General features: G+C 48.7%; 1 protein-coding gene across 1 annotated transcript; it reads right to left on the bottom strand.

Moving 5' to 3' along the window:
* Nucleotides 1-23,345: 23,345 nt before the first annotated feature.
* LOC128729882 (CLIP domain-containing serine protease B4-like) lies at nt 23,346-24,868 on the bottom strand. The gene is made up of 4 exons (XM_053823098.1): nt 24,802-24,868; nt 24,339-24,735; nt 23,737-24,038; nt 23,346-23,659 (listed from the first exon to the last, which is right to left on the bottom strand). The coding sequence occupies exons 1-4, from the start codon at nt 24,866-24,868 to the stop codon at nt 23,346-23,348; spliced, it is 1,080 nt and encodes a 359-aa protein (XP_053679073.1).
* Nucleotides 24,869-25,290: the final 422 nt, after the last annotated feature.

Here is a 25,290-nt window from a genome sequence, read left to right as displayed (position 1 = left end):
GGAAAATGTATTACATTTTATAACAACATCCTTATGACTAGTTTTTTCTTTTTATTTAAAGCGTTTCTTTTGGTTCTTATTTATAATTTGGAATATATTTAAAGTATGTTGAATTCTCCTTAAATGCTTTAAGCTATCGTCTCTTGTTCAGTATCTCTTTTTCGCTTTTCCATTAGTTCTTAAAGAAAAATATCTTTCTCATAAAATGTTTATCCCACGCCTATCTACCACAAAAGAAAGGCAGAAAAAAAAATCGCTCCTCCCAAGAACGTTTGTTTGCTGTTTGCCCCATAATGAAATGGTCATGCTTATGCACAATTGAAACATAACCCATCCCGGCAACTCGTGCCGGTATTTCAATTGCCACGAAACATTCTTCACCTTGGCCAACAAGCCACAAGGTGAATTCCTTTGCAACACAGCCCCCGGGTTCGGATGGCAGGGTGGATTAAAACGTTTACGCGCCAACATAATCGCCTTGTAAAACGTCCGTTAGGGAAGCAAAAAACACAAGAGCCCACAAGCACACACACAGCAACACACAGCACCCCATAGAAAGGGGGTTGAAATCGATTTAGTGCAATTAAAGCCAACTATGCGAGCCACCTCGGTGTCGCCTCGGTTCGTTTACAATGTATGGGCGCTCGGCTTTAGCGGTCGTTTGTGCCAAAGGGCCAAAAGCACGCTCATTTACATCGTAGCAGGCGCGTTCGAAGGCATTGAAACAGAAAAGCTCCAGCCTACTGCATGGCGCACCGTTCGTGCGATCTCTCAGCAAAACCCACGGAGAACCCGCTAAAATCGTTCTCAAACTTCTTAATGACGGTACGAACCACGACGCGCGAAAAAGGGTCAGCCGAGGTTGGCCGTTCGCCTCCGGCGTGCAGCAAACGGGGTACGAGCGCAAAGCACCGATGTGATAATCCCAAATTAAGCTTTTTAGAATACCGATCGCGAGCCCAAGATTGCAACACCGACGACCGGTGGTGGAAAATTAAATTCCCCTGCGGGATAAAACACCTTCTTCCGCGTCGACGACGCTGGCGACCACGACGACAAGCGAAAGGCGTGAACGGATGGACACAAAGAACGAGTCTTTGAGTCTCCTCTGGAGTCTGGAAGCAGGCGTTCACGGGGTTCCCATCGCATCCCGGGTGTGACCGCTGGATGGTGTGAAATTTATATTTATTTATTTTTAAAACCATACCAAACGGGTATAATTACGCGCCTCGGACACGGGTGACGACCACGGCAGGCGCTTTTAATCGACACTCCGCGGGCGCGTAGGTGGCACAAATGGCACGATCCGTGATCGCGAATTTTCCTTTGCCCACCAGCAGCGGATGATGGCGACGAAAACGGAACGACGCTTGTGTGTAATGCCGTGTGTCCTGTCAATAGCAATAACCGTGACCATAAAGTGGTTGGGTGACATTTTTTCTCGCTTCCCTATTCCCGGTCACCGGTCGCGATCTGGTTTGGTCAGCTGATTTAGAATCTACCTCGATCGGTGCGTTGAATGCATGCGAGCTTTGGGGACACCGAGATACAAAAAAAAAGCAAACGGTTCCTAAATTTAAGACATCCTGTCGATGATTATTATGTTCGACTTAAACGACGGCGATCGTCTGGTAGAACGAGAAGTGCGCGCTTCCGTGGTTCTTTAAGGCGAGAGTTTCCACGTTTTTCACCCTTTGCATTCTTCGCTCGATCGCCTTCTCGGGTCAGCAACAGCAGCAATAGCATCCCATTACGATGGGAGTATGTTTTGCTTCACAGAATCGAAACGGGAGGCTTTTTTTATTCCATCTGCGCGTTCGCCTCGTTACGATTATGAGCGACATTTCGAATGCTGTCGTTTTTGTTCCCGTTGGTCGTTCATTGTGCATGTGTTTTTCATTTTTCAGCCCCATCCGTTTGAGGGAAGGCCATCTTGCTTTATGCAGCCAACAAAATCAAACGAAAAAACCGTAAAAGGGCAAGAAAATCGACCGGAGTTTTGGGCCGGCAGATCGATTGCTTCCGGAGGGCAATCTGTGGTTGCGTTTTCGGTTAAATTTGCATCATTCCTGCTCGTTTCGAAGTCTTCCAACGATGGCTGCGAGGGTTTCATGAATTCAAGCAAATCGAACAGCCCATTCCTGGTTCGATCTCGCGATATCTAAACGAATGGTCGGCATCGCCATGCACAAACGACGCATGACGATCACTCGATCGCAGTTCAAGTGCCCAATCAGGTGAAAATGAAATCCACTCTCCTTCCATTACGGTCTTATCGTGGCGCGTTGAATGCCCGCGCTTATCGCAAGCGAAGGCGTCGAAGGCGACAGGTCGCGAAAGGAGCAACCGCCGGTACACGGAACGGCCATTTTCGGGCTTTCGCGGCGGTAGCACCACGGAGCGTACATAAATTATCGCGCATCATCACGTGTGCCAGCGGTTCCACGGGTTGCGAATGGGGTCCTCCCCCACCACCAAAAAGGTCCCACAAGATAGCCTTTCGCGAGGACACTGCGGCGAGGTTTCACGGTTATGAGTTTCGAGGACAGTTTTCGATCGGTTTTAAAAGGAGTTTTCGGTTTGCCTACCGTTCGGCGTACACACAGGCTGCTTCTGGCGACAATAATGATCCATCATTTTTATCTTAAAACACGTCCGTTCCAGGGTGCTCGAATATTTCGCTCACACTCGCTATTTCCCTCTCGCTCGCTCGCGATAGCTGCGGCTCGAAACGATCGCTTAGCTTCCTGGGAAAACCAGGCCTGCTTGGATGTTGCGGTACGATTGTTGCGCCCATAAATCAAAGCCTCAAATCGGAAAGGACTTTTTCGGAATGGCCACCCGATAGTGTGTGTGTGTGTGAATTTGAGCAAAAAATGGTATGTGACAAAAAAAATATATATCAAAAAGCACAGGTAAATGCACCGCCACCGCTCGTGGGATTCGGCTTGCACATCCAGGGGTGGGAAAACAAGCCAGCAACGGGCGGTACCGTTGCGATAACACACCCCTACAAACCCTGTCCACACCCCCCTTGGAGGGAGGGTGAAAAATAATAACAACCGGCCACCGAAAAACAACAAACAACCCCGAATACCCGAATACCTCCGCTGGTTTGCAAAATTCTGCACACACCGCGAAAAACGCGGAACGCAAAAAGGGATTAAATTGTACGGCACGCGTGGACGGAACCCGATAACGGGGCGAAATTTATACCGATCCCGATAACTTTACACGGAAACTCCATCCCGTTCCGGTTTTCGGTGCGAGCCGGAGGCCGTCTAGACGGGCCGACAAACAATAATCCACCACCACCATCACACATGGAATGGCCTCCCGCGGGATATGGTCGAATGGGGCCAGTTCCTTTTTTTTTTTGGGTGCTGTTGATGTTGCTGGCGTTTGTGCCCACGCACTTAAAGCGTCCTTTTTAATTGCGACTGGCGAGAGAGAGAGAGATGGAGTGTTGTGTTGTGGGATTTTCGCGCTAATTAATCACACACTCTAATTTACGCTCAATCGGCACCGGACTTCGATTGCACGGGTATCAGGATGCATGGGATCAAACCGTGGCCACATCATGCCGGTTCGATGAATGTCTGGTTGCGTGGATATTAATCCCCTTTTATTTTCACGGGATGCTTGTGGTGGGGGCGAAAAGGTAACCCCAAATTGATCGCCTAAACCCCTGTCGACATCCATCGAGCTCGATTAGTGGCCCTTCGTCAGGTGATTTTTTCTACTCGTTTTTTGATTTATCGCACTCTAACGCAACGCCCTTACCAGGGAGGAGTAGTATACCTTAGTAAAAGGTAACTTTCAGCTCTTTTAGCGGTGATTATTAAGCTCTTTTAGATGTGCTTTTTAGCCAAAAGGATTGATGGCTTTTGCAAATGAATGGCAAATTTAGCTCATTAAATGTCCTTCTGAGAAGGGATTTTTCAAGGCTTCAGTTGAAACCGATTAGAGCAAATGTTTGGCTCATTAACCAATGCACAGCTTCAAAAACAACGTTCAAAGCTAAAGCAAAATGGACTAAATTCGCCAAAAACTGTAACCCATTTGCACGCAAATTGCCTGCTTCGCCTTGAATTGCAAATATCAACCGCGTTGCTATCGACATCAGTCATGCCTTATTTAAATACCGACCGAGGTCTCTTGCCTAATCGACGCAGAAAAAAAGCGACAGCGGAAACCCTGATTGATAAATCAATCCGGCCCTGAAGTAATGCTCAAATTTTCATTTACCTATCGCATAAGCTCAAGGGTCCTTCGGTTTCCTGCCTCACGGGATCCTTGACGCTGCGAGACCATCCAACAGGTAGGTTCCTACTGTTGCGCCCCGTACTTCCCAGCCAGCACAAATGGCCATTTTCGAAGGGTGTGCTGAAGTATGGAAATGAAGACTATAGAATAAGATGAAGAATAAAAGAGGAAGTAGAGCGAAGCTCACACGCCACGCTACGATCCTTGCTGCCTTGTCAACCTTCTGCTTGGGGACTCGTCGAGAACACTTCTCGCCTCTTTTTGTATGACGTTTTGTGTGTGTGTGTGTGTGTGTGTGTGTGTCTGTGCGATCGATTCCACTCGCCTGGACTCGTTTTATGAGACTTTTTTTTTTCGTTCGCCTGCCTCTTTTTTTGCCGACAGACGAGAATTTTCACGGTCGATTGCGTGAATTTTCGCCACCCTCCTAAGCTTCGTTCAGGGCCTCGCTACGTCACTCATTGACATCGAAACAATGGCTTCCAATCGGTCGCTCCGTTCGTCCCCCACCCCCCGAGAATGTTGGGCGGTCGATTGTCCTCCGGTGGAATGGAAAACGCTCGAATCCGTCTCTCTCTCTCTCTCTTTCGAGCCGTCGATGGGGATCGATCGGTGGGTGAAGCTTTTTTCCCGGCAAACGCCAGCCAGCCAGCCCGCTCCGAGTCACGGAACGCCGCGACAAGTCGAGTGGAAAATGCGTCAAGTGGCCCCGTCGTCCCCGGGCTCGAGTGGGCTGCTCTTTTACACATGTTCTGAATGCAGGAAGATGCGGAGGGCGAGCAGCTCTACCATTTGGGACCACCACAGGGAAGCATGGAGAGCCCTTATCAGCCTACGCCATCAACCGGATCGATCGGAACCGGATGGCGCGGCTGGATGGCGTAGTCCAAAGCCGAGTGGTGGGAGGGCTTTGGCCACAACCGACGGTTGGTCTCAAAAACCCAAACGCCCCGAAAACGAGGCTAATTGCCGTAATTGTGATTCAATTGTGATATTTCGCCACTCGAAACGACCGAAACAAACAGAAAAATTTGGCCACTTGACGCGTGGGTTTTCAGGGGGTGAGGGGAAAGGGAGAGGGTGGAACTATGTCTTTACGGGGTTGATGAGTTCGATTTCACTTTCACACGGTTTTTTGGGGCGGCTCGTTAAAGGGCATTGAGGCATTGAGCAACATTGCAGTACATCATGTGGCTGCTCCATTAGTGTGGCGCGTTGTTTTTATTAACGGAAAAATTTAATGGCTCTAAAGCGAGAGTAGGTTGATTTGACACACACACACTAGATATGATAACGCAAACATCCTAAATAACGACATATTTAGTAGATCAACTAGAATAAAATGTGAGCTGTAATCGCACATCGCATGTGTTTGGTGATAATAAGCGTTCGCTTATCTTCTCGAGGGTATTTTTCATTTGAATTCCACCCAAAAATAAATCAATCTCGTACGCGCATTCCTCCACGTGCAAACGGTGTTTTTTTTTCTCAAAATTGAGACAAAGAGGCCTTATTCGAACTAAACCACCGTTGGCGTCAATCCACCAAAGCATCGTGCCGGCATTCACACGCCCATGCAATGGGGAACCTAAATGATAATAAAGCACCTTAAAAAAAGCGAACAGCAATACGTATTTTCCATCCACCAGGCGAGTGCGTTGGTCGATGTCCTTTTCGCCCACCCAAATAGCCGTAAATGCGAACCAACCCGGGCGGAAGTTTATTACGCACATGCCGGAAAGCGTACGCATCGCTTTATCTCGGGTGTTGGAATCGCGTAGAACCCATGCGCCTTTCGTTGTTGGGTGTTTTGGGTTTTGTCGCGGTAAAAGTGAACCCCAAAAGCCACAAAGGGAGCCGCCGCGAGCTGGAATACGGGCTGGCTGAGGATAGAGAGAGAGAGATTAGATCGAATGGAATGAAAGAAGACCACTCATGGGACACATGCAGTCCAAAGCACAAATCGGCGAATAGAAACCACCGAAATTCTCCCGCGCGAGGTATGAACTTTTCGCGCGTTACGCAACCCATTCACGCGAACCCGCGACACGCCCGAAAGAGGGAAGCTTTTTCGGAGCACTTCATTTGGTTGCGGAATTAGAATTGGTGGTGTTTTTCTCGCACTCCCATCCCCGGTGGGTGGGAAAAGTCTGATAAAATGTCACCCCATCCCAGCGCGCAAAAAGGATTGCACATTTCTAGGAAGACGACCGACCGGCGCTAAATGGTAGGCACGTATTTTAATATTCGCCTCCGACGGTGCTCGCGAATCCGACCACAACCGAGCGATTCAAAACGAGCTGGCGCATGCCGTTGTAAAATATTTAATAACGAAACGCTTCCGGAAAAACCAGGCAAATGAAAATCAGAAGAGTGAGAGAAAAAAAAACCCCAGAAGCACAAATTGAACCGCGTTGCGATTACACGGCGTCGCGACGATGGCATTTCCCTGCGAGACGAATGTGTTTTAACGAGTGCGAGGTGGGAAAATGGCGCCCCAGAAGCGCCGAGAAAGTGAGCCATTGTGCAAGGAATCTATTTGTCGCGTTGTGACGTTTGATGTCACAAACTTTACGTGGTGTGGCGGAGACAGAACATGACATTAAATTCCTGATTTGCGGATGCGATGCCATGCGGTGAGTGTGAATGGCGGAAAATGTCCTAATCTTCTTCTATTTTGATAGCTCCAAAGACTGGGACGCCATAATACCTCCACCAGTGACGCATAGCTCGCAAGCCTTAAATGGGGTGATTTTCTTAAAATGTCACGCGCTCAGTCATCAGATTTTCAATCAAAGTTGCCCGCTAACAAACGCTCAAACGACTACAAAACGGCTGTTGCACTTTAAAATGGCTTGCTTTGATGGCGTTGGCGTTCCGTTTACGCCTCCATCAGCGTGGCGTCGAACCGAATCAATTCGCCACCTGTAATTTCCTTTTTTTTATTAAGGAAAAACTGCATTAACCACCCTACCCAGCCGTAGTTGATTGTTTGTAAGCGCGTGATTTAGCTCCTCAATTCCGGATAACATCGACCGGCTGAAAGCCAATACCGATCGCAATCGGTGCGAGCTGCACCCTCATCTTATACACACTTGAGAGAATAATTTCGCTTAAATGGCTCCTCCAGCAGCGCGAAAGATTATATCTGCACGCCCGAAGTTTGCCAACCGCCCCACGGCTGATGACTTACTTTGTGCGCCTTTTTGAGAAATACACGCCAACGGACCCCGCGTTAATGGGGAATCGTTTTTTTTTCGTAATCTTCTGAACTATCTCTGTCTCGTTTTCAACCCCCAGCTCGACCGGCGAAAAACCCTCTAGAGGTTGAGGGGGTGTACACTAATAGCATAGAAGCCCATTTCTGCGTTGACGATTGCGTTATTATCGCCTGTCTGCCCCGTCGAGAGCGAGGCACTGGCTGGACGGTTTAAATTACGCTGCAAACGAGCTCCACTACACCGGAATGCCAGCCAAAGCTGGTTGCGTAACGTGTATATAATACCCACTACGCTGGGTTTAGATCCCGCTAAAGACTGTTCTGCGCGGGAGATTTAGCGGAGGAAAAAAACACGAAGACACCGTTCCAGAAATTAGACGGATAGATGGTAGATGGAGTAGCTGCCACCGTTGCTCCTCATTCGCCACCGAAAAAAAAGGCCCTCCTACAGTGGAACAGCAAGCCCACCAGCAGGAGGCCAACCGTTCCCCATGGAACTCGTTGAAACAGTGTTGAAGTTGCCAACCACATCAGGTCCGGGTAGGGCCGTAATGGAAATCGATTGCCTACGCATTGAGCCAGCATTGAGGGGAAGCAACTTCTGAGAGGCTCCCGAAGAAGTAGATGAAGAAGCGGATTCTCCACCAGGGCGATGCCACTCGACTCTGTGAAAGAAGCCACTTCACTTTGCGAAAAATAGAGAGAGCTGAGTCTTGCCTCTAGAACAGATGGACGAAGCAGCACGTGAAAGAGAAGCTGTTGCTGGCCAGGCACTTATGGTAACCTTCATCGTCATCGTTAACATCGGCCACCACATCATCACCGTTGGTCATTGTCGTCAGCGTGTCGGTAGCGATCGTAGAGATGTCATCATCACCAAAACGCGAGCTCGCGGCCAGTTTGGGGATTTCTTCCTTCTCGCAGGCGCGGTGCGAACGAAACAATAATAATGACGAGTAATAGCCGCAAACAGAGGCGTAGAAGAAAAGCTGAACACTCCTCCAATGGAGGAAATTAAATTGGTAATTTCGATGATTATGCTCGGGAAGCGCAGATGAGCGGGTCGCGTGGTGAAGAAAGCCCTCCGATCGGTCCATCTCGGGAGAGCTTTGTCTGCATTGGAATGTGTGTAGAAACGTGCCCTTAGACCCGGCAGCATCTAAAACTGCGGGAGCGAGAGAAACCGAGGAAGACGCACCGTCTGAAAGCTTTTTTACACTCGCACTAACCGAAAATTGGCTTCCGAGCATGACTCGGTGGGATTCGGTGGCCATCTCGAGCTACGAGCAGCTTCCATAGCGCTACACCCAAAGCACCCACACAGCCTTTAGCTGCCCCCGGAACCTGCAGACTGGTCGATCGGAATGGTTCGGAAATGAAACAATCGGTGGTAATTTCGTAATGATTGTTTTCGGGGCCCCGATCGAAAGGAGGGGCAACGGCGATTTGAACAATTTTGGTTTATGCGTTTTGCGCCTTTTAAACCACCGCGCTTGGCTTGGGAGGGAAAAAGCGAACGCCAGCGCCAGCGAGCCAGGGTCGAAAGGTGCAATTTTGGGAGATAATTTTTAATTGCACCCCAACCGTGAAGCAGGTGGAGAATGCGTTTGTGTGTGATTGGTTTGTGTTCGTTTGGTCCTTGATCATGTAGGTGAAGGAAGGCGCCCGCAGACCATTTATCGTTGGAAAAGAAGAAAACGAAATCGAAACAGCCAAATGGCCGTGTTGCATAAGGAAGAAAATCGATGCGCACACATAATATGCAAATGAGGGTGAAATTGCGCGCGTATTAGCGGCGATCAGCGCGCAGGAGTTCTGGGTCGCTTCGTGACGCAAGGTCATTCGATTGAGAGTTAGCTTTAGCTCATGAAAATCAGCTCTATTGTGCTTTACGAATCAAAGTCTAAATCATCTTGCGCGATGTTTACACACGCTGTTTCGTATAAATTGTTGCTGGAATCGATATCACGTTGGAAAAATTAAACCCACAACTGGCAAGGTGCGATATATATTTCAACAAAACGTCCTTTACTATTGTGCCTCCGTTGGAGACCATTAGTGCAGCAGAAATGGTCTCGTTGGCTCCGCTAGCATCACAACCAACAACGCATTAAGCTGCCACCCATTGCCGTAAATAAATCGCTTAAAAGGAGATGCAAACGTATGGCTCTCGTATAGTTTAAGCACCTGGTCGGGCAATAAGGGAAAAAATAACGCGCAGGAATCCGCCACAAGAAATACCAGTAACATGATCTAAACCGTTTGCATGTCCCGTACGAGCCGAAGTAGGCGATGGAACGAGATGGATAATTGCGCCCAGCCCGACGATCGAAGCAACCCACGAGAGCCAAGCACGGAAGCAGCGTGTTCGGTCGATCGCAATAAGGCATCGTTGTCATCCATCTGACGATAAAATTACACTTAATTGAAACGAATAAAAATTTCACATCATCCGTTAGGGGCCGCCTGTAATCGAACGTTCTCGAGTGCAGATCGAGAGCTGCAAAAAGGACTCACAACGTGGGTCTGTGGCTGTGATACGGCACGTATCGAGAGCCCGAGGACATGCTTGCAATAAAACAAAAGAGGGGCGCAAGAAGAAAAAATAATGCACGTACAGGTTGTATGATTAAGATGTTTCACTCAACCCACCTGCTCCGGCAAGGTGTCACGGTGGGTGCCGATGGGTGGAAAACTCTCCAAGAGGTGGACGGAGGCGCGTTCTCCCGCGGGTGCAACGGATCGCACATGCTCGTGGTCACGGTTGTGGAATTTTAATTTTCCAACGCTCATTCGCCGCCCGTTTTGTGACAATCTTCCGCCTCTCGAGTGGAGAGTGCTCCCAGGTGCACCCAGGGACGTTTGACGTTTAATTGCACCCAGATCAAACCCCCTATCAAGGATGTGGTCCAGAAGGATGCCTGGAAGAGCCTTGCACACCCGATATGGCCACGAGAGGACGCCGGATGCTGCGATGATGCGAAAGCGAGATCGAAACCACGTCGAAAAACTGTCAAAAGGCAGGCCCTCCTGTCGCGCCCGGGAGCAGCCCTCAAAAGGAGGCTGTTCTCTCTCTCTCTCGCTTCTTCACGTGTCCGTTCTTGGGTCGCTTTCTTTCAGAATCGATCTACCCGTGCGCGCGCGCGTCCCGTACGTGAGATTATTGATGAGAGTGCAATTTTCCTTTCAAAGGTTTCGTTCGCTTTTTCCCCCAGCCATCCTCTAGGGGGGTGGTTTGGCCGTAAATGGCAGCCACAAACGCGCCTTTGCGACCGGCCGTGCGATGAGCAGTTGGCAGCTAAATTGACCATTGTGCTCGGAAGCCAACCCTTCGCGGGATTGGGATTCTCGGGACGCGGTTCGCGATCGCGGACGGGTTCTGAACCGATACGATGCGCTTTCGGTTTCACTGGGGACTGGCCCGAGCTGCCAAGCCCACCGACAATGGACCCGGCTTGCGAGGATTGCGATGAGTTGGGGATTTTAATTCCCATCCTTGCGCCCGGCATCCTTTGAAACCGGCGTTGGTAGGCTGCTGGTCATGGTGGCGCGTGAGGCCGCTTTTCAATTCCACCCCGCTTCTGGTGGAGTGCTATTGAACACTTGATCGTTCGCCGGACAACTGGCGTGAGTTCTTCCCTACCTTCGACGGATAGAATCGATCATTCTTACTCCGCAAATGACGTACGCACGTGTGTGTGTGTTTGTGTCTGTGCTCGTGCGATTAAAATGTAACCATCCGAGTGAGGACGGAGGTCCGTGTTGCGTTAGCGCACCTCAAAAGAAACATAGCCCCCGTGGTGAGGTTTTCTCATCAGTTATTCGCCCGGACAGGCAGGCACCACGAGGGGCGCATCTACATTGTTGCATCGAGTGCTCGAACAATTCCTGCGACGACGGTGGCTAAAATGATTGCTTTTGATTCGCTGCTTTCGGTTTGCGAAGCTCAATTAGAAGCAGATCTGGCCGTCCCGAACACGCGAATGCGTTGATTATTTCATTCGACCCGGGTCGCCGGTATGTACGCGCACTTCATATCTCAAACTGTCAAACGAGGCATGTGGGGTTTTGTGGGAATGAAGAAAAAAGAATAAAAAAACATACACACACATACACAATCACATAACATCCAACGTGATTGCTTACTTTGATGGATTTCTATGAACAAAGGCACTGGGACGAAGGTTCGCCCGATTGCTTTGATGCCATTGATCCGAGGCAATTTGCAAATGGACGGTGCGGAAAATCCCGCGCGGATGAAGATGAAGGACCACGTTGGAAATATTCACATGATTTTGTATCCCCTCAATAGGGGGCGTAATTTGTCTGGGTGTTTTTTTTTTCTATTCGGTTTCCTTCAGATGGATTGCCTGCTAAAGACATATTGCGGGACGTTTCGCATTGTAGGGCGGCTTCCCAGCTTGCGCATTCGCGGCCAGGAGTTGTTTGCTTCATAGTGTATGTTTGTTGAATAGAGCGTACAGTATTCGCTCATGACCTCTTTGAGTACATCTTGAGAAAGGAATCCACATTCTTCTTTATAAGAGCGATAAATCTAACTTTCCAAAGCAAATAAATCCACGGTATTTTACGCAACACGTTGTGCTTGGTGAAACTATCTCCACAATGAAACACATCGACCTCAGAGTGATTATCCCCGAAATCGCACATAAAGAGCAATAAAACACAACTCCTCCGACGCGTCTTCGTGGGTGGCTGCATAAATGCATCACAACGCACCTCATCTCAGCTCGTAACTCACCACTACCAGTCTCCGGAAGCGGGCACGATGTCACTCTTTGGCTCTAATTAAACCTTCACCCAGCTGTGCCCGTTCTGGTGCCGTTTCTAAGAACAAAGAGCATACACAACCACAGCTTACATTGGCCGGAAGTTCCCGTCCACCCTCCAAGACCCAGAGCATCCTTGTGGGGGAAAGAATGAACGACCCATCGCTGCATCGGCGAGACATTTATGTTATGTTTATTTTCTTTTTTTTTTCATCCCACATTCCCCACGGGCGCATTGCTTCCGGCGCTGTGTGATATTTCGAGAAAAATCATCGTAATTAACTGTCAACCGGACGATTAACTGTGACTTTACGGTTGTTTCCGGCCACCGGCCAAGGGGCGCTCATCGCTCATCCCTTATGATGTGCCCTTAAAGCTACCCCACACGAGGAGTGGCATTTCGCGAATTCCAAACCCGCGAGCCTCACCGCCGTCATCGCGAAAAAGGAATGGCTAAACAATTACCTCATTAGTTCCATTCCTGACCGGTGATCGCGTTTTTATTGCGCTCCCGTTTTCTTCATTTCCCAAGGTGGACAAAAATGTAACAAAAAAAAAACCAGGGCATTTGCAAAAAGGGAATAATGTGGGGCGAAGTTGGAATTGAAAGGAGAGTGAAAAAAAAAACAGACTAACCCGATAAACGCGCCCAGTATCAGGTGCGGCTCGGTGTGTGCGGCGTTAAATGTTAATTTACAGCAATTAACTCACTTCGCAGCTCGTTGTTTTTTTTTTTCGTTGGTCTTTGCACCATCGCATTCCTTGCGCGAATGTGTTCCGGTTTTCCGCGTGCCGTGCGTGTTTCAGAGCGTTGCCGAAAGTTTGCACCGAGTTGCACCCGCGGTTGCACTTTTGCGGTGCCGGTGAGGTGCCGTTTTTATTTTAATTTGGACGCCCACGTTCGCTGAAAGGGTCATAGATTGGAGAAATTGATAGGGCGCCCTGCACGGGCCCTGAAAAGAAAACGCCAAACGAAATGGAAAGAAACCCCCAAATAAAACCGTTCGCTTTCTTAGCTTGGGGTTTTCCTTTGCGTCCATCTGCGGCACGCGATGGCGAAAAGTGCAACCGAACTGACCTGGCTGGCCTGGTAGGGTAGGGTTAGCTGCCGACGAGCGGCAGTTTGATCTCGCGATTAGAGTTTAATGAATTCTCGCGAAATAATTATGACGCTGTTGGTGTGCACTTTTGGGACCCGCTAAGCGAATGGGGGATGGCAAAAGTTCATTAGAGGGATGATGGTGCATACAATTAGCGAGAAATTATGTGCAAATAGCGTTCTTACGTGCCGCAGTAGCACGTGATGGAGTGCAAAGTGGGTATAAATGTTAGCAATTTTATGTTGATGCTTCACTCATTTTTAAAACGGTACGTTCGCCTTATCGTCCTGCCTTGGAACCGCAATGAAGCATATATATTTTTCAAAATTTAATTTTCAAGTGATCAATATTAATAGGATTGTATTTTTCCGACAATCGGTTTCTTCTTCTTCTTCTGCAAGCAATGTAGCTGTAAGTAAAGTGCATTTTCACTACACCCTTTGGGCGGTTAAGGACAGGTAAACGGACCAACCCGAAGGAGAGTACATTCCTTCACCACCGTGCAAGGTAATCGTGCCCTGCGAATCCTTATCATGGGTTCGCATAGCTCGGGCCGAGATTGAGGAATGAATATTCAAATATTTAAATTGAATCCACTAGTTTTTTTTGCGCTTTTCTCCCACACGTCCTGCGCGCTTCATCGTGTGATGATTGGGCGCGTTCAACTCACCCTCGGCTGAAGCTTAAAACCTACCTCTCACATGATGAAGATGGTGGCGGTTTTGTGGGCGGGTTGCCGATGATGATTATGCCGATGACAATGACGATAAGATTCGCTTTAGACCTTCGCTCGCCGGCACCTTTCCGTGACCGTGTGGCCACGTGATGGCAACCGAAGGATTACGATGCGAGATGCTGCCCTAGATTAGGGAACTATTTTTGCATAATTGTTAATTTATTTTCCTGCAGCATTCACGCTGGTATGTGTGTGTGTGCGAAGCCGTGGGAACTCACCCAACAGGTCTCGTGGTGTGCTGCCGGCCCTGCAAAGAGCTAACCTCAAAAAGTTCATCAATCTACTTCGAAATCGACGGCACCGACGAGAAGCCCTTCGGGTCGCTCTGGTTCTGGGTGCAAGTGCGCTACCCCGAAAGAATCTTCCCGCGGTGCCAGAAGCCAGGGGTAATCTAAGCAACCCACCCGAATGAGCCAGCACGAGTGCGAAGGACTGCATAGCAACGAACGCCTTTCGAATGATCTAGTTGGCGGTGTGATTTAATGGAAAATGGCGAGCTGGGTTGTGGTTGGTTTATGCCGCCCGAGGAACAAGGATGCTCCTGGCAAAGGCGATGGGCGAAGTTTTCGGAATTGGAGGGAGAGGAGGGTACAAGTGCAACGATATAATTTACTGAAAATTGCTATTTTGCTGGTAACGCTTCGCAAAGTGATGGATAGATGGGGCCCACCGAATGGGAGCTAGCGTTTTTGGCAAGCGCGCTTTGGGCGAGAGTTCGATTGCACGGTATTTTCATCGCTGAATGCACAAATGCGGTGATAATCTTGATGGAGTGGTGGTTGGAAAGTTTACCGTTCTTTCGGAGCTGAGCTGCATTCAAAATGCGCTTTTTTGCCGGGATTAGAATGCTAAGAACGAAAGCCGAGCTTAGATACTGGAAAGGTGATTTTTGCGCGGATTTTGGGTTAGAACGAGTTTTAATGGCACCTAATTACAACTTACTTGCTGACACGTTCGTCAATGAAGTTGCATTTACATCATGCGCTCAAGGTTCTAGAAAGAACATCAGAAAGAACTGAAGATAAAACCACGACCACTGTATGCGGTTTTGCTAATGCACTCTCGTTTGCCATTTTCATTCAAACGAATGCCCTGCTTAGCCTGCTTCCTTGCAAAAAGGAAACAGAAGCACCGCAAAAACAGAACCTACCGAGACAACGCTAATAACAGCGTCCCGGGCGTGGGACAAACCCCTTTCTGCCGGCACCATTCAACAGCTTAACACCCTAACACCGACCATCGATCCGGCGCGATAAAGCCAATCGAAACAGATGTAATCGAAAATAATCATACGGTTGTGGCGGTGAAGCAGGAACGCGTAGCAACGTTTAATTTTCTCCACAAACCAGCAACCCGCTGTCGGTTTTGCTCCCATGGGGGAGTTCATCAACGTCACGGGTCATCGTGGGTTTTGCGCACCCTTTGGCTCGTCATATATTGCGATCTCCTGGCCAGACGTGATCGGTTATCCGCAGTGTCACTTCCTGCGCACAATCGTCCTCGTCATCAAATCGTATTAAAAATCGGATTTTCCCTTCCCCGAGGTCTCACGGAAGGGTTGCTCAGGACACGGGACGGAAAATCACGGGATTACGATAAAGCGGGAAAAGAGTGAAGGCGATCGGGATGGAATCGGGAGAGAAAAAAAAGCGAAAGAAAGAAAGATAAAATTAAACGAAACACACTCCCCAGTGGTGGTGGAAGAAAATGCGAATACAAAAAAGAAGTGCCCCAAGAACGAAGATGAAAAGCGTCTGCCAAACGTGACGTTGAGTGATAACGCGTCGAGACCCTCTGGTGGTGTTGGAAAATCATCGCCCAATGGTGGTACCGAATGCACTCTCGTTCTGTGTCCATGTTAGAGGTGTTGCTAGCTTGCCATCGGTTTTTTTTGCACCTTGGATTGATTCGGTTTGCTCTTCTGCAGGTGGCATCATCAGCACTCACTTACCACCCGCCGGTACGCTACATATACGGGAAATTATGACTTCTGAAGCGTGTGCGGATCGCCAATTTTCTAGGGAATGCACTCGATGCACCCCACCGTGTAGCCGAAGAATGATGGGGCAAAAGTGAGGCACAAAAATTCCATCGTCCCTTCGTCGAGAAGCAAGCACCTAAGTGAGGTTGGACCTTCTGACAGGCGTCGGAAAGCGAACGGAATGGATTGTTGGTTCGAGCTCGAGGTGGTGGCTTATCTCCTACGGGTACGCGGGACCGGGCGAAGGAAATAGCACATTTCGCGATTACAAAACCACCAGGGGCCCTCAGAAAGGACGTGGTGACGTTGATTGGGTGTGAAACTCGTACACGTTGGATACGAAATGGACCAACCAAACAGCAATCGAGTGTTGCGTTTAATGCGTAAGGTTGAGAAGCATTTTTTGGCACAAGCTTTTTTACAGCAAAAGCTCTTATCATTCCCACGTAAATTGATCAACACATTTAATGTTTTGCGATATGAAGACATTCACAACGCGCGCATTTTGAGGGTAAAAATGCAATAAAATGCATTCACCGCACCCACCGACATAAGTAAAACATGTTTCACAAACATCGCTTCCGCGTCGAAGAAGCGATGAAAATTGGAAGAAAAACAAACACACACGAATTCGAAATTCAAAACCACATTAAATCACCTTCTATCGGAGCCGGGAACGATGCAAAACCGGCGAGTTGCATTGGCGCGAAATTTGCATTCGCGCGCGATTAACTCCCCAAAAAGCGCACCCAGCGCACCGAATAAGATAAAACAATCGCCCCGAAACGACATTTCGAGTGACATTCGGGCGAAGGGGCACTGACGAAAAAAAAAAGGAAAACAACTCACCGAACCCCAAAGTAAGTGGCCATGTCCTGGGTGTTTGTGTGTGTTTTCTATCGCGATATTGAGCCCCTCCGAAAAGGGCGAATGAACAGTGTGGGGTGGGAAACGAAGCCCCAGTTCCCACACGCCGCATGTCTCCCGGGCGTAGAAGCCGAGACTTCTTATTTCATCGGACCAGGGCGCGCGCTTGGCGATAACAAGATTTGGCATTTGCATACTTGCAGCATATGCACCACCCTTTGCATACATCCTCTGCGCTTCGCCACCCTGTTGACGGGAGGTTGATTTGGAGTGCATTAAAGCCCCCGTTCCACGCCCTTCACGGCCACAAGATCACCCCAACCCGTAAACGTAATCACGAGAGCTCGCTGAAAGGAGGCGCAAAAAATCCATTTAAATTCCTGCCTCCTGTCTCCACCGGGCTGGGGTCTGTCGACGTTTGCCGAGTGAGAGAGAGAGAGAGAGAAAAGGAGGTTTTCCTTCAACGTTTCGTCCGCGGGGGCAACGCTTTAATGTCAGCTTCATGCACATGTTCATGTTTGCATTTAAATTATATCGCGAAAAGTGTCCCAAGGATCGGTGGGGAGTTGTTACCCGTGAATGTTTGTACGGCATCGGGTTCTTCTTCTCTTACTACGCTCGTATCTCGTTTCTCTGCTCTGCATTTAACCATCCTCGCACGATTGGCACAATCGAGTGCCGAGCAGTGGGCGATACGGTCGATAAGAAAAGTGTTCCATTTGGGCATCTTTCGGGGGATGATTGCGTCGCCCAAAACGAGAAATAACGGAATGAAAACCTGCACCTAACTGCACGCTAAGATGCACCGAAACCGCTGGTTGAATCGAAGTTGGCTAAAAAAAAGTGAATCGAAATCGAAAAGTTTCCGCTTTTCCACCCACTCAATAGATCGCTTTCTTTTGCTGCTTCGAACAAAACGCGCCAGTTGAGAGTGGAGAAAACAATTTTCCATTCTACGCAAGAACTTCGAACTTGTGCCGATTTCCTCGTTCGCTTTTCCATGCCCCGTGGATGGACTTTTCCAATTTTCCAATCGTTCCCCCCAGAGAAGTTACGTCGCAAAGTCGTTGGTTCGAGTGTGGCCTACGGAGGGTGCTTGGCGGAGACTGCCAAACCCAAATGATCGTTGGCAGCCAGTTGATCGTAAAAAAACACACACATACACCAAGAGGAGTGAAATGAAAATGGGCGGCAGTTTCATCAGCAGTAAAATGTGCATCGCCCGAAAGCCGTCTGGACACAATTGTGCTGCGGCAGTTTTCCACTTGCTCAAAGGGTCCTTTCAGCCTTCGGCAAAGAAGGAATGAGCTTTTTTTCATCGAGAGTGCATCTCGACGCTTTTCGAGTTGGAGAAAAAAAACCTTCCGGTTGGTCAGGAAAATTTGCAGGATCCAGAAAGAAATCCCCCAAAAAGGAATTTCCCCAACTTACGCTCACTCTTTTACGAGCCATTTTTTTCTTTTTTAAGGGTCGTAAATTCTGTCACGTTTTAACCTTCAACGGGGGACTTTTGGGAGGGTTGAATTTAATCCTTCCAAGTATGTGGCTACAATGGAAATTAAACATCGCCTGGCACTCGATGGTTTCGATACATCGTCATAAAACGCATACACACACGTGTGTATCCCGACGCCGTGCGAAAAGGAAAGTGAATTCCTTGCAAGCGAACGAGAGTTCGATTTAGTGTAATTTTAATTATAAATATCCCTAACGAGTGCCAGCACCAACCGGGACGTGAGCGTACGATCAGCGATCCATTATGTATGGGTTCGTCGCACGTTTGTGCCGATTTTAAAAGCCCTCCATTTCCAAAGGAAACCGAAAGAAGTGCCAACGGCGTGGGGAAAACCGAAACACACATTTCCATTTAGCCTAATGCGTGGCTTTGTGTCGCTTCAACGGCGTTTTGATGCCGGGTTTTAGCAGCGTCTGGCGTCGGGCAAACGTGGAAGGAAATGATGCCTTGGCGGAGAAGAGGGGGTTTTCGGCGAAAAACCAATCGACCGCTGAAAGAAACGGCAGGCCCACGCCCGTTTGATGTGTGGGAGGCACGCGTTAAATTCCACAGCCGGCGTTTATTAGATTTACATTCAATTGCCGACTGTTTTTCGGCGACAGAAAAAGGGCACATGGGATCAAATTGATTACACTCTTATTTCTTTGTTGTCGTTACTCGCCTCAAAATGATGTGCTCACACACACACACATACACGCTCGCTCGACAAACACAACGCCACATAACGTCAATTAAAATGTTTCTTTTCCGTGTTCGCATTGATTACGAAATGGAAAACACGTTCCAACAGCGGTCCCGAACTTTAATGCGTTAATTAATTCGATTGGCAAATATCGCAAAACCGCCACGCGGATTTACGAGGGACACCAACGAGCGGAAGGTTGCCCGGGATGGAAAGGACTTTACGAGACCGAGTTCGATTGTCAGCGGGTGGAATAATAATTTTTATCGAGCATATAAAAATTTGCGACAAAAAAAAATCCACCCAACCGGCGTTCTGTTTCCATGTGTTCCCGGGGGTCACGCAGGGGAAAATGGCAAATTCCTTCTGTAACCGCCCACCCAGCCCGGCTCTGGGGACGATGACGCACGGACACGGCCTACATGCGTTGTAATTGTGCTATGTATGAACCATTTATCACCCCTCCTGGCGGGGGTTCGGATTTCGCACACACCGCAGCATCACCCACCCACCGGCTCCGGGGTCCTGGATGTGATCGGGAACCACGGGAAGAAAGAGCGAAAAAAAGAAGAAGAAGGAAACACCGAGAGGAGGGTCGAATTGCACACAAATCCCGATGAAAATTTTCCGGCTTTTCCTTTCCCCTTTTTCTCTGGCTCACCCCCGGTGCTTCGAGATGATCGGACAGCGACAAAAAGGGGGAACAAAATTGGGCTTTGGCATTGTCACAAATGGTAACGTCCTTTCCTGGCAAGGGCGGTGCCGATGTCAGCCACGTCACCGGTGGTTGCGAATGCTCGGGAGGGTTGCATTTGTCGCTCGTTTTTCTCACCCCTGCTGGAACGCGCAGAAAGGCCGTGAAACGGAGGGAAAACATCCGAATGGAAGGATCACACAGACCCACACACATACGCACGCGTTCGCGCACTATTTGCAGCGAAATTGCATTCCAGCTTCGTTACGGCTTTCCCTCTTTTTTATAGTTTAAATCTTAACGGAAGACGCAATTTTCCGGGGTGCGCCAGGTGCCTTCAATTTCGGTGGCTCAGCTGCAGGCTCAAGGAGCAACACCACGTCAACTCACCGGACGTGGTTCAAACGATGGTAATTCCCGCCGGCTTACCGAAAAACGGGGACGTCCTGGCACTTCACCGTGGCCACGCGGAAGGTGGTCCTGGCATTAGCCGCAACGGCAACACAATGGAAGAGCCGAAGCGGATCTCCCCCTTAGCAGCTAGGATTATTAATATGGATGTGCTTAGGCGTAATTTATTTTAATAATGAATGACATCGCTCGGCAGTTGGCGGGAAGGATTCACCCCATCCGGCCATTGTCCTTCACCGGGCGGTGTGGCGTGTTTTCTATTTTACTAACCATTTTTTGCTTGCTTTTTCTCTCCCAACACTATTTTACTCCCGAGATGGTGATGGGTTTTTATTTTCAGCCGTTCCCGGGGGTTGAAAATGAACAGGGCGAACGGGAATTCACCCTTCGTGTGATCGGGGCTCGCTTTATTCCCCGCACGCAGGGTGATAATGGACGCTAATGGGGTGTGGTTGATGCTGTCCCATTATGGACAAGATATTCCGATTTGGGTGCCACGATCGCTCTTGTTCGCCTGTGACAGTTCGACGTTTGGCAGGCACGAAAAAAGGGATGGTATTCTCAGAGCCTGCTGCGTTTAAATGTGCCCATTTAGCATTGTGTGTACAACCGATCAGCAGGATCGAATGAAATTTAGTGCGACTTATGCAGATGCTGTTGCAATTGAATTTAAAAATGTACAGCATTCTTTTGATTGATCGGAAGCAATAATACTATGCGATATGTGTAGTTCTTCTAACAGCTTCTTAGAAGAAAGACCTCAAAAGAAGATAATGCAATACAACGCATTTTTCATACGATTAGCTTCAGCGCAATATAAAAGAAATATCATTACTTTCATTTCTGCCTTGAACAAAAACTCGAAAAAAAAAACAGATGTGTAACACAGATATCCTTTCAACTCTGCGATCATGATGAATAGCTTCAATCTTCTGAAAACAAAACTAAGAATCGTAAGAAGCCCGCCTAGGGAGAAGCAAACCTCCATATTGTATTTTTAGCTAATCGAAGTGATCCATTGAGATAACCTGGGGGAAAAGCAAAGTAAACCTACGGACAATGGATTTGCCGGCTTAGTTGAACTATCGCGCTTGGCATTCCTCTCGTGTACCGTCACAAATCCGTTGGGTCATTGACTCCAATCTCGGCTCACCCCTGGGCGGATGAACACCGAAACGGCACCCCAAACCGAACCGAACCCATCTTAAGAAGTTTTCATACAACTTTACGCCCTTCGCAACGAAACCGTGGCCAGGGAAATGCCTTCTGCAAACACCCAACACCGGCCACTTACGCCAAACGTCGCTTCCAAAACCCCTCCCTATGGCTGGGGTTTTTGCGCCGCGACTTCCAACGTTCTACACCGCAACAAAATCAGTACGGACCCTTCGGCCCATTATGCGTAACAGAGAAATGCAATTTGCTCGCACGAAGCACCGTGCTTATGAGCATGCACTCGCATCGAAGGGTTTGCGCACTGGAACCCCCTGATTTGCACCACATCCCGCAAGAAAGTGCTGCATTGCTAGGGGAGAGAAAACAGCAAAAAAAAAGTATACGTAAAGGGCACGTAGGGAATCCGTACCTCGTGCAATATGAGAATAAATCAGAATCCCGAAGCACCCGAGCACTCGCGAGACCCCCGTCCGCTTTTGATCGAATTAATATCGCATAAAAGCCCGTAATCCACCAACTGTCAAGTGCAATAAGCCGAACTCTACCCCACCGGTTCCCGATAGGTCCACTTTTGGGAAGGAAAAGCAAACGCCAGCCCCGAAGGGATTCGGGCTCACACGTGCACCGTCACCTTTTCGCCCTCAGGGCACACGTGCACCCAACGCACGGGGACGTGAGCATCAAGTGCGTGGCCGGATTCGTTCCCGACCTCGGGGCGGTGTCTATTTTCCCGGAGGCAGCGGGAAAAAAAACCATTGGCGGCAAATTATCGCTGACCCACGACAACCACCGCCCGCTTTCCCGAGCTCGGAAGGGCCTTTTTCCCGACTGACCGGAAAGAATTGTGCGGGGCGAAATTATGCATCTCGGCGGCGGCGTTGGCCGACAAATTGCAATTCGACGCACGCCCATCGAAAATGAAATCGATGGCGACCCGATTTCCCATGGGATTCCCTTCGACCGGTGGCTTTCCGCCTCTTATCGGTCTTTTGGTGTCCTGTGGGTGTGGATGCGTGTGTTCACACGCGTGAAGCTACGCTTCAATCTCGATGCATGAGGTCCTGGGAGAACCGCGCCCATCCGGAAGCCACAAAATCTCCGATCAGCACACACGCAACCGTGTGTTAGGGTTTAAATTTTATCGACGCCTCGGTGACCGGCCGTGCGTTCGCATGTGTCCTTGGGGAAATTTAGCCCAAAAATCGTAGCCTTCCTCCGGCGTGGGCGTATGTGTGGCTTTGTTTCCGTTCGAAATTCAATATCGCAATATGATTTCCTGAGCCCACCTTCAGGAACAGGTTAGGCGTGAGCTGTGGGTTGGGAATTTCACTTTCGTTCATTGTTCGTTTGCCAGTGCGCGATGGTTGGAAACTAAAAACAAACTCCCCAGGTGTTGGGACCCTTTCGGGGAGGCAGAAAAATACAAAAACTCAAAACACATACGCCTTTAAGCCCCACCGGTGACGGTGGAAAAGCAATTTCGCACCAATCGAGCCAAACGCGTCTTGGGGAATGGGTTTTTCCCCACGCGGGAACTGCGGAGAAAATCGTCCCGTTCGTCCCACCGGTTCGAGAGATTCGATCAAAGCCTCAATTGGCGGGTCGCGTGTCGATAGGCCGTGTATCCAAAAATGCCATTTCTTTGCAGGATTGTGGAGCTTTTCGGAGGAGTTGACTTCCAAATCAAAGCGCGTTTGCTGACGCTTTGATGTTTTTCCGTCGCCAAAAACTCCCTGATGGTGGATTTTCCAATGGCATGGCAACGAATGGGGAATGGGTTTACGAAAAGAGCTTGACTGCTAAAGGAAATTAAATCATAAAAATGAATGAAATATTTAACCACCACTTATAATTAGTTTGTTCGGTTTTATTTGACCGTTTCTCGCGAAACTCTCACGGGGGTGCATTAATTATCGACCTCCACCATGTGGCTCGTGATCCAGTCGTAGAACTTGTCCACCCTCGTATAGACGGCCGGCATGGTTGTGGCACATTTTTGCGGTCCAAAACTCACAACCCCGACGACGTAATGGAGCGACTGGATCGTTTTCATCAGCGGTCCACCGGAGTCACCGTTGCACGTATCCTTTCCCGGTGCACCCATGGCGCAGAACTGAGATTCAGTGAGGGGTATCTTTGCTCGATTCATATAAGTCGCATTGCACGCTTGCAGATCGAACTGATTGAGTGCGACGAACATCTTAAATCGACTGCCGGAAGCTACGCGCGATAAGGCACACAAATAAGAGCACGAAATTAAAGCGCTGCCAAAAGGATATTTATGAGACGTATCTCACCTGTTTCCGTGCGGCCCCATCCAGCGGCCCACATGTTACCAAAATACAGCTTCTCCTTGTTGGGTGTGTTAGGTTCCGGTAGGCAGATTGGCTTTACGAATGGATTGTATTCTACTAACCCATCCAGCTTAATCAGAGCAATATCGTTGGCACGATCCGTATGGGTTCCCGTGTAATGCTCGTGGATGATCAACCGATCGTAACCGAAGTCCTGTACTGCTGCGGCACAAGAGAGCTCATCCTCTTCGTCCTCGCAATCTCGTTCGGATTCTGTGTCCCACTCACCGAGGCGCACTTTGTACCTGCGGAATACGCAATTCAATGGTTAGATAAAGTGACGTGTTTTGTTATACAACATAAACTACAGACGTACGATAAAAAGGGCTACGTTCGCTTAATGACAAGTATTTTTTTCTACATTTTTGTACCTTTTACCACACGTGATTAATAATTAATTTGTGTAAGAAACGTCACAACACGTAGACACATACGATCAATATCCAAAACCTCCCCCAACAAGACAAACATAACAACATGACATTGATCTAGAACTAGATCAAACAAACTGGACTTCACAACTTAAGGAAACATGTTCAACTTACAGCTCAACGCCCGCGGGAAGCCGCACAAAACAATGCGCCGCCGAAAGGACGAACCTACGGTTTAGAAGCGCTCCACCACACGAAAATCGTTTCGTGCCCTTCCGGTGGTTGATGTACTGCAGCGCCGCCATCCACGGGTACTGATCGATGCCCGCCCTCTGGCCACCGACGATGCGATCCTCCATCTGAACACCGCACCCATCGTCATTGATCTTGCCAAGCCGACAAATCAACCCTTTCCGTCGATTGCAAACGAGTCGCTGCAAGAGCTCGACTTCCGCTTCCGCCAAGGCGTGATTCATCAGCATCCTCAGGTAGGTGGGATCGTTCTTGAAGTGATCGCACCGCCCGAGCTGGCCAGAGACGCGACATACGGCACCAGATTCAATGTTCGTGTCTAAAATGAAGGATGTTTCTTCATTCGGATCACTTTTTCAACAACATTTTTGAGTGATCAACCAACCTGATGCCAGTGTTTGGTGACTAAGCATGAGCAGAACCGCCACGGTAAAATGCACAAGAAACAACATTTTGGGTTGAATGAGGAATAAACACTGAGAGTGATGGTTTTGTGCATCGTGTCGCGAAATTCGAGTTATCTGTGGCGCGTGATAAGAACGGGATGTGTTCCGATGTGGTTGTGGCGAGTAAAGTATGCAATGCATTGTGAGAATTCATCAGTTGAAGCATGGACAAAATGTGACAAAGTGTCTATAATTTTGGAATTATTTGCATGATGAGATCAATAGTCTAATAAAGCTCCGGTTGTAGATATTATACAGCATAACTCATTATGATTTGCTTGATTTCATACTGAAGGAAACCAAAAATTATACCAATCTATCTCTCTCAGAAGCCCAACAACAAAGGTCAAGCGTGTTCTTGGTTTGATAATGAAGGCTCGTCAATTCAAGATCGCTTGATGATCGTGACCTCATTCTAGAGTGAAGCG

The sequence above is a fragment of the Anopheles nili genome, chromosome 2 (assembly GCF_943737925.1).
Source record: "Anopheles nili chromosome 2, idAnoNiliSN_F5_01, whole genome shotgun sequence".
Lineage (NCBI taxonomy): Eukaryota > Metazoa > Arthropoda > Insecta > Diptera > Culicidae > Anopheles > Anopheles nili.
This window is presented reverse-complemented; position numbering and strand designations above follow the sequence as displayed.

Bases quoted from the DNA above. Each gene is read 5' to 3' on its own strand.
- LOC128729882 (XM_053823098.1), bottom strand. From the start codon at position 24,868: ATGTTGTTTCTTGTGCATTTTACCGTGGCGGTTCTGCTCATGCTTAGT. The intron at 24,736-24,801 runs GTTGGTTGATCA...CCTTCATTTTAG, and splicing joins TCACCAAACACTGGCATCAG to ACACGAACATTGAATCTGGT. The intron at 24,039-24,338 runs GTAAGTTGAACA...CGTATTCCGCAG, and splicing joins CTTCCCGCGGGCGTTGAGCT to GTACAAAGTGCGCCTCGGTG.